The following is a 9,949-nucleotide window of genomic DNA, read 5'->3' as shown; positions in this document are numbered from 1 at the left end:
AAACATTAATCTCATCATGAATTTATGGATTTAATTGCACTCATGCCACCTCTGAGCCTCATTAAATGTACACCAAGCCACTTTTGTGTCCTTCTGTGCCACCTCTACAAATTAAGTTTGTTAATACTGATTTTATTTGATTGGTAACTTATGTTTCTTATTCTACTTGTTCTTATTCTGTCGTTTTAATTACAATTTTTAAAAAGCTTATAAAATATCATTTTTAAAGAATTTGACAAAAGATGACATACTTTTAAGTATGAAATACTTTATATATACTATATATTACTTTATATATAAATACTATAACATAACTTAAGTTAGAAAAATGCCATTTACAAAGGTAAAAACTAAATTCCACTGTAAATCACTTTGAGTCAAATATCACCTTGTAATGGGAAGGCTAATTTTTGATAAATTTTGGATTATTGATTAGAAGGTGCTCCTAAAATTTTTAACGTGATCCTACATTTTTGAAAAAGAAAAGTAAGCATAGAGCCCTGGTAATGTAGTTATGCCCATGATGAGAATTATGGGTGGGGGCCACCCCGCTGCATGAAAATGGAATTCTGTAAAAAACACTAGGATTTTCCAATTCTACTTGTTCTTATTCTGTCGTTTTAATTACAATTTTTAAAAAGCTTATAAAATATCATTTTTAAAGAATTTGACAAAAGATGACATACTTTTAAGTATGAAATACTTTATATATACTATATATTACTTTATATATAAATACTATAACATAACTTAAGTTAGAAAAATGCCATTTACAAAGGTAAAAACTAAATTCCACTGTAAATCACTTTGAGTCAAATATCACCTTGTAATGGGAAGGCTAATTTTTGATAAATTTTGGATTATTGATTAGAAGGTGCTCCTAAAATTTTTAACGTGATCCTAAATTTTTGAAAAAGAAAAGTAAGCATAGAGCCCTGGTAATGTAGTTATGCCCATGATGAGAATTATGGGTGGGGGCCACCCTGCTGCATGAAAATGGAATTCTGTAAAAAACACTAGGATTTTCCAATAAAATTCAATTACATATAATGAACTTCTCGCATGATTTGCTTTTGGCTTACATCAGAGAATTTGTCTGCAACCATGTAGCGAACCCTCCAGGATTTGTCTTCTGCTGCCTGGCGCAGAGTGGGCATTACCAGAGCTTCCAGATCCTCTTGAGGCAACAGAGTGGCAATACTGACGCCGGCCTCCACAGCCAGGAGACGAACAGAGTCCTACAGTGATGTAAATGTTTGCATTCAGATGTCAGAAGAAAACACTTTGATATTTACCATTCAACTCTGCTCCAGCACTGAGTTACATAAACACAATGAAAACCTTTCAAGCCTCCAATGGTCTTGTCATGCGACATGTGCTCAGAGCCTTTATGCTGTGGTTTGAGTAATGACGGAATTAAGAGTCAGTGTGTATATTTTAGTGAGTATTACTGAAACCAGACCTGTTCATCAGATGCCAATGCAGTGAAGAGAGAAATGATGTCACTCTTGACATACTCCAGCTCCAACACTTTGGCAAATTCACCCAGCTTGGAGGCGGCTGCACGGCGCACCATGGGAGTATCATCAGAACACAGGGTACGGAAGTGCCTGAGGAGAGATGATATATGTGTTAACATGTTTCCAATTAAACGGAAAATGAAGACGATGAGGTAGTGATTTTCCTTTCCACTTGTTATTTTAACATTAACACTCTGTAACTATAATTACGCTTAATCTAAATAGCTATTCACACTGAGAGTGAATAATTACCCCAATAAATAATACATTTAAGCAATACATTCCTATGGACCCATTCACACCACGGACAAAAATGTGTCTGACGTCAGAATGTGTTATATGTTCAGTATAAAACTCAGTAAGATATAAGCCAGCTGGAACCCTGTTTTACAGCTGCTGATATTGTTAATACAAAGAATATGCCACATCGAGAGAACGAAGTGATGTGAAAAGTGCGATTGCATTTGATATACATTTATACTGGTGTGAATATTATGAAATCTGTTAAAACATGGCCGGATCATGTTTTACTCCAAAATCAAAAGAAATACATTTTATTTCACTTACAGTAAATTACGTCTGCTTTAGCACCTTTTTTTCCATTGTGACATTATTTTCATGACAATTAAGCTCATTTTCACTAAAATTCTCACTGTAATGCAAAGGAAAATTGAAATATCAATACTTATGATTTTAAAGGCAGTTATTTTTTGCACTGTCTTTTATATTTCTGCTGATCTAAATAAAATGATTGCATTACATTAATCTTTTTACTGCAATATAGTAAAAACTATTAGCACATTTATATATTTGCCAGAATTAACAGTAATGAGAATCCCTTTTGTGGTTTAGGGTAATTACTAAAAAAAAAAAAAAAATCTTAATGGTCATATATAATTATATATATTTTTTTAGATTCACCCACCTACCTATCACCTTATATTACAACACCTATATTATTTAAATGCCAGAATTTATTTCATTGTCATTTTTAATTTATGCGGATTTAAATTAAATGATTGTACTACATTAATGTTTAAAAAATAATTACTACATTTAGGAATTCGGCTGAATTTTTGATGAAAGATTACGAAGACACAAGAATGTAAAAAACATTTTTAAAAAAGTGCACAGATAAGTCAGACAGTAATAAATACTGCAATATATTCCATTAAAAAAAAAAAAGAACTGTTCATTTTGAATTCATAGTGACTTAAAAAAAAGTGATGGTAAAGTGAGTGTAATCTGCATTGTTAATTTTTTTAAGTGCTTTCTCGGTGTGCTCTTGGTGTGAACAATCTTGTTTTAAATTAATCACCGTTTCCAAAATAAAAACGTAGTATTATAGCAAAACGCTTCTCATAATGTGTTAAACTTACTGGCGGATCTCAGCTTTGACTGTACTGGAAACTCGTGGGTAGCAGACACTGAAGAGTCCACAGGCAGAGGTACGTGATGTGAACCAGTCACCGCTGGCCAAACGCTTCACCAGAGGCTCAAAGTGTACTTCCAGGTCCACTGGAGAGTGCTCATGGGAGATCTTCCGCAGGGACTCCACTGCCTTGTCTCGCACCACCGTCTCTTCAACTGTAGCCAAACTCTCCAAAGGGGGCTGAAAAAAACAATACACAAGTCAGCAAGTAACAAGCAAACAAATTCAAACTCAGAATTATTTCACTTAGTCAATTTCAGTATGAAATCAAGTCAAAAAGCTTACAAGGAGACAGTGCACATATTCAGGGCCTCCAACCAGCATGGTGAAGTTCCCCAGTTGTTCAGCAAGAGCAAGCAGTACTTCATCCTCATCATAGATGGTATCTGATCAATCAGAAAATGAGAAACTGAGAGTTATGCACAAGAAGAGTTTACTACACCTAAAATAAATCTGTTATACTCATATCGGCTAGGAAATAAGCCAGCAGTCCTTAAAAAAAACACCTGTGAGGAAAGGCAGAAGTTCCGTGCGTGTTCTTTCGACGCCCAGAGCTAAAGCGATGGTGGACAGTTTCTTAATGCTGTTCAATCGTAACTACAGGGAAAAAGGCAAGAAATCTGTAAGAGGAGAGTATATTTGACAGCAAAGCAGACTACTGGTCTACGTTTACAACTTATAAACTCTAAAATTATGGTTTGATAACAATCCATTGAGATCAAAAAGACTAGACCATTTATTTATTCTTGATTCATATTTCTTGATTCCAGTCCTATAATTAGCAGCACAGCCCTGTATTTTTTTAACGAGAGGGGAATGAGCTCACCTTATAGTGACTGTAGCTAATAATCACCAATTGGTGTATTTTACCATTCTAAACAAAATATATAATACACATTTAATACATTAAATATGAATTAAGTTAACTAATACATTTGAAGTGTCACTGAATTATCTTCTCGTCGCTACCGGTTGCTGGATGAGCTTTTCGCTTAATAAGTGTCAGTGTGTCGTTAATGTGTTCACATTGCAAACTATTCAACATTTGAGTCATACTTAGTCTGTGCTTTAAAACGTCTTGTAATGAAATGCTGTGATTCTCTATTTACATTTTTTTTTAATGCTTGAACTACAAATACAAAACAAAAGTGCCATGGGTATACACAAAAAGTACATCTCGATTTAAATAATTAAGCGACTCAATGACCTACCACAGTTAAGTCGCAGAACTAGCCGTGTTAGCAACCGCACAAACTGCTCTGCGTTAACACTGTATTTACACACGAAACCAAGTCATTTCACACACACCTAATAATACATTTGGGTATGCTAAACGGCACGTTTGTGGCTTTATCCGTCTTTGAATTTGATATATAATCCTGCAGAGTCTTGATTGCTGAATTATCTTCTCGTTGCTAGCCGGCTGGCTAAACTAGGACAGGCCCACATTACTGGTTGCTGTTAGCTACTGCTGTCCATTCAAGCCTCTACGCGTTCGAGTCTATTTCTCAATCTAGAACTTGGTGTTAAAATGCGTATTTTGTTTACCTGAACATCTTCATTTCTTAATTCGTCAATTAGCACGGCAATAGGGTAAAGAGAGTCGTCGCTGTCTGCTCCCGCCATCTTGGATGCTAAAGGCTGCTTAGCTAGTTCCTGCTACGGGGTTTCTCTTCTCTCTGCGCCCAGCACAGCAATATAAAACCAGTACATGAGCTCGAGAGGCGCGAACCCCAGCACACTGACTGTAGTCACTTTATTCACTAACACTTCTAGACAGGCTAGACATTCACAAACACAAACCATTTTCTGCAAAATAGCTGGAGTGATTCACTACCAGAGTAATACCATGTTTTTGTGTATACATAGGGCTAAATACTAGCAACAAAACACCAAAGTAGCCTACTTCTACAACTGGTCCAAGAGGTCATTGTGTGCGATAATCATCATTTTATGATTAAATGTTATTAAATATTTATGCATATTTATTCATCCAGTATAGTTTGAGATAAAATACTTCATGCGTTTCATTTATTGTTGAATAAGTGTAAGCCCATTATTTGGAGGAAAAAGCTGTGGTCAAAAAGGGTGTCAAAAACACTGCTAGTTTGGCAAAGATGTAGTATATTCTAGGAATGAGAATAATATATGGATTGCTGTCCATGATTGTGAGGACGTAGATTTGTTGGGAAGTAGCCTATGTTGTCTGACATTTTCTCTTCCGATCATCATGGAGACTTGTACAGTAATACCCCATATGTTAACTGAAAGAGTGTTAATAAAATATATAAGAGCTTACGAAATATGTAAGAGGTTATAAAAAATACTCAGAAAGTGATTAAATAAACACAATTATTTGCTAAAATAAACACAGTTTGTTAAATTGGTTATTTTGAATAAGTGTATTTAAATGTTACTTCAAATATCTAGCTATTGGTGCTTTGGTGGCAAATTCTATTATTAATCACTATTTGTTCCAGTCTGGGGTATAAAGCACTTTGTAATTTCCTTTCATATTTACATTCTTTTTCATTAAAACCCTTTTCTTTTTCTTTTTTCATTTTATTTATGGGTGATTCTTAGACTATGGGCACTTTTATGTTCTTTGTGATACAGTTTCAGGTGTTCTTTACAGTTACTCTTTACAGAAGATGGGTGTTCATTTAAGAGACCAATGAGAACATTTCAGTATCAAACTCTCACAATTATATAGCCTCATGATTATCTCACAATGTTGAAATTTTGATGCATCATTTATTGCTTATATTTTTGCCTTGCCATCAGTTGTGTCAGTTATTTACAGTATGCACTGTAACCGTTATCTTTGAGACAAATCAGTTTTATACATCAAACTCAGCACTACACTAAAAACAGGTGTGGTTATGTTTAATGACTTTGTGAATTGAGTTTGAGTGTGATGAGATTAAGAATTTTTCTAATAAATATCTCTACTGTTTCTCTACATTCACGTTAATTCATTGTCATTTCCACAACACCCTGTCATTTCCATCACCACACACATTTTTAAAAAATATTTAAAAAGTTCTCATCACACATTAAAAATGTATCCACAATTTATGAGATCATGCTCTACTTAATATAAAAATTCAAGGTATTTATTTTCTAATAAGCTCTTACCCAAACCAATATTACATTTCATAGTGTGACAGGTGTACAGTTCAGCATTTGGTCCTTAGGGCAGTTAATTTATCTCATTGACAAATGTATAATTATTGTACATTGTGGAAAAACTGGTAAAACTAGTTACAAAAATGATCTTAGACAATTCTTGAGTGGCATAAGTTATTCTATTTTTAAATAACAGCTGTATATTGAGATGTGGTGGAAATGACATTTGTTCATTGCAGGTTGGAAAAAATGTAAAATATTAACAATTTCTCTTGTAATCTAAGTTTGTCCTCTTACAGACCTTAAAACTAGACAAATTATTTAAACTTATGAGACTGTGTTACGTGACTTTTGAACGAGTTTTTTTTATTCAACTTCACAAGGATAAAAGTGCCCCTAGTTGAAGAAACGCCCTTATACACAATTGATGTTTCACTATTGTTGAAAAGTATGTTGAGGAAGCATTTTCCATTTAATTTTTTTGTAAATAATGAAATAGGACACTACCACCTACTATTCTGCAGTAATAGTATGTTGAGCAGTGTGCTCAGTATGCACCTATTTTACATCTGCTAAAACATCCAGTATGCAACCAGAGTTGCACACTATAAGAAATACTGTATCCCACCATGCACTGTACTCAACTTGACCTTTCATTTCCAGTGTCATGAATGAGCCAGAATGATGTTTGACATTTATTTGTTCTCTCATCAGTGTTATTATTATTATTATTAAACAAAAAAACTTACCAATGGACATTTACAAATTATAAATAATAAAAAATAAAAATTAATAAAAATGAAATACAACAAAATTACAACAACTTTGAATTAAATTAAAATGAAAACTAAAAATAAAGAAAAAATCTAATACAAAATATTAACAAAAACTATATATCAGTAATACTGAAATAAGAGTCTTTCTTTTCTTGATGTGCATTACAATGCCTACATGCATAATTTGAAAACTTGATTTCCACAAACAGATGCATGCATAACACACGATAAAATAAGAATCAAACCCACTTTGGAAGAAATAGGGTCATGAGAACTACGAAAATCGTTATTTAATATGCACAGAAAATGTCTTGTATTATTAAATGGGCTTGTGTCTGTACCATCTGTTCTGCATTCAGTTGCTAATTTGTGTTCAATTAAAACACACTGACATCCATTATTCATACTAGGCCTGCTTTTGTTAGTTTGCGTTTTAAAAAAGGATGGTGTTCATCTTCACATAAGCAATGATTGCATCGATCCATCTCACCCTATTAAGGTGACTTGAGATCAAGCTTGTTTCTTTTGTTGTTGTGCAGGTTTGAATAAAAGTAGGAAATCAGTATGAGCAGAAAATGACACCAATCTGGAGCCCTGGATACGGGATGTAATTTCAGGCAACGCTCTGTAGCAGGAAGCTGCTTCACAAAATAGCATGTTTATGACCAAGGGCAGAGCCAGATATAATACACAGCATAAAAACAGGCTTACCGTTTTAAAAGGCTGAGTAATTCCTGGTTTTGGCCTGTCGTCTGCCGACAGACAGCGCCAGGTGGCTGATCCTGCCAGGATGAAGAAGCAACTGGTCAGGACAATACACTTACCTGCTTTCATCATATCTGAGGCTTTGCAGATGGTGGATCACTGACCTAAATGTGGACTTGACATGTAAAGAGTGGAACAGATGAGCTTTTGAATGCCAGTCTGATCCAGTTTTGTGCCCTGACTAATAACGATCAAATAAGCCATATACATGCATTGCATTGAAAAAAAAAATGTATATGCTAACTACCATCAAAAAAAATGCAAAGTTTATATTAATTTAATATTTGACTCTGTATTATAAACTTAGAAGAAAAAAAAGAAGAAAATTCAACATGTAGATGAGCTTGTTTCATTTTTAACAGATTTAGAGAAATTTAGTATTACATCACTTGCTCACCAATGAATCTTCTGCAGTGAATGGGTGCCGTCAGAATGAGAGTCAGTTTTTAACACTAAACCATTGCTTCTAGCCAAAATTTGACTCCATAATCCATAACAACTCTTCCTCCATGCAGTGATAAAGTCCTCTGTTGTTCACTCACATCAAACTTCATCCACATATTTTTCTGGAACTGTTTTGGACGGTTTCAGTTCTGTGCATATTTCTCTCCTGATTCAGACGAGAAAACTTTTTCACTGGATAAAGAAATATTATAGAGGACTTATATTTTAGCCAGAAGCAATGGTTTGAAGTTTACAAAATCTAAATGATGGATGGAGTGTTTCTTACAAACACTCAGCTTTTTACTTCACAAGACAGTAATTGATGGACTGGAGTTGTGTGGATTACTTGTGGATCATTGTGATGTTTTAATCAGCTGTTTGAACTCTTATTCTGACGGCATCCATTCACTGCAGAGGATCCATTGGTGAGCAAGTGATGTAATGCTACATTTCTCCAAACCAATTCCGATGAAGAAACAAACTCTACATCTTGGATGTCCTGAGGTTGAGCACATTTTCAGCAAATTTTCATTTTTGGGTGAACTATTCCTTTAAGAAATTAATCTGACTTTTCCAGGCCTGGAAATCACAATCACAAAATCTTCCCTGTTATACATTTTTTTTTTATGACTGTAGGAACCTTTGTATATTGTCATTTTAATTGTAATCAGTGTAACAAATATACTCAAACAATGCATCGAAACAGACCTTTTACACCCGTATTAAAATCAGTATAAATGCATAAAAATTGGCAGCTTTCTTAAAGTACAGTAAACATCTAAACATTTGAAGTTCTGAATTGTTGCTCCACTTAAGTGTAAATCACAGTTAAATTATGAAGCATAGAACAGTGCCTGGAAAACTATGTCTCATCTATGTTTCAAAGGGGTTTCTGCGTCATAGTGTATAGCGTCAATGGAAGGATTTAAAAAGGATCAGAGTTCCCTGTAGTGTTGTGGGGCTTAACGTGTCGTCACTGTAGACAGCTTAATAATCCCACGAGCCACACTTTTTCATTGCCCTCAGCATGTTTACATATACCCACATATCCACCACAGCGTACCTATTTTCTCTCTTATAGAACCGACAATGACACACAGGGGAAATGATGCATGTTTCTGAGTGATGCTGTTCAGTGATAAATCTGAGCCTCTGTGTGTGGAGCCCAGAGCTCTACATAAACATCATAAAAATACAAGCAGCCTCTCTATCAAACGTGATTTTTAAAGAAAGCGTAGTTACACAAATTTAAAATGTTACTTGACACTAGAAAGTTGTTATTTAATGCTGATCTTCGTCTCTTTACCCCCAAGTTGCAGTACAAAGAGCAAATCTGACATGAAACGGTTTTTCATGAATGGTTTTCACAATTTTTGAACAAAGAAATTTCATGACATGACCTTTCAAGTCCTTCGTGATTACTGGATAAAGGATAACGGGATCTTTTAATTAATACACGTTTAGATTTATATATGTAATTTTATATGTTAATTTAGAATCTCTCTCACTTTCTCTCTCCCTCAATCTCTCTCTCTCTCTCTAGTATATTATGCATTTCAGTGAATATACAGTAAATATACATGGATTATTACAGTGCTGTGTGGATGAACTGATATGTGTTTGTTTGACGCCGTTTGTTTGTTTGAATGTTAGAGATGGCTGCCGGCTAGCAAATTAGCTCCGCTCTGGTCCAGGGATGATGCAACCTTGTTGTCATGGAGAGGCGCTGGATACAGGAGTGAGTCAACTGATGAGGTGAGAGGATGCTGTGAATCAGTATCCCAATACAGAATGCACATAAATGGAATGATATAAAGCTATTTTATAATGTAGACAGTCTTGTGTATCCTGAAATAATTAAACTGATTGTAGAATAACACACT

At 34.5% G+C, this 9,949-nt stretch overlaps 1 protein-coding gene across 1 annotated transcript in view; it reads right to left on the bottom strand.

Annotated features, from left to right (window-relative positions):
• The window catches only part of ppp2r1ba (protein phosphatase 2, regulatory subunit A, beta a), a 19,999-nt gene extending 15,326 nt beyond the window's left edge, over positions 1 to 4,673 (bottom strand). The window contains exons 1-6 of the mRNA XM_016454083.1: positions 4,501 to 4,673; positions 3,459 to 3,549; positions 3,238 to 3,338; positions 2,900 to 3,132; positions 1,463 to 1,610; positions 1,083 to 1,238 (exon numbers count right to left, since the gene is read on the bottom strand). Of these exons, the coding sequence (XP_016309569.1) occupies positions 1,083 to 1,238; positions 1,463 to 1,610; positions 2,900 to 3,132; positions 3,238 to 3,338; positions 3,459 to 3,549; positions 4,501 to 4,578 (807 nt within the window). The 5' untranslated portion in view covers positions 4,579 to 4,673. The remainder of the gene's footprint in view (positions 1 to 1,082; positions 1,239 to 1,462; positions 1,611 to 2,899; positions 3,133 to 3,237; positions 3,339 to 3,458; positions 3,550 to 4,500) is intronic.
• Between the last annotated feature and the right edge of the window lie 5,276 nt (positions 4,674 to 9,949).

Source organism: Sinocyclocheilus anshuiensis, unplaced genomic scaffold (genome assembly GCF_001515605.1).
Source record: "Sinocyclocheilus anshuiensis isolate Anshui unplaced genomic scaffold, SAMN03320099.WGS_v1.1 scaffold123, whole genome shotgun sequence".
NCBI lineage: Eukaryota > Metazoa > Chordata > Actinopteri > Cypriniformes > Cyprinidae > Sinocyclocheilus > Sinocyclocheilus anshuiensis.
The sequence above is the reverse complement of the archived record's forward strand: the minus strand, read 5'-3'. Positions and strand labels throughout refer to the sequence as shown.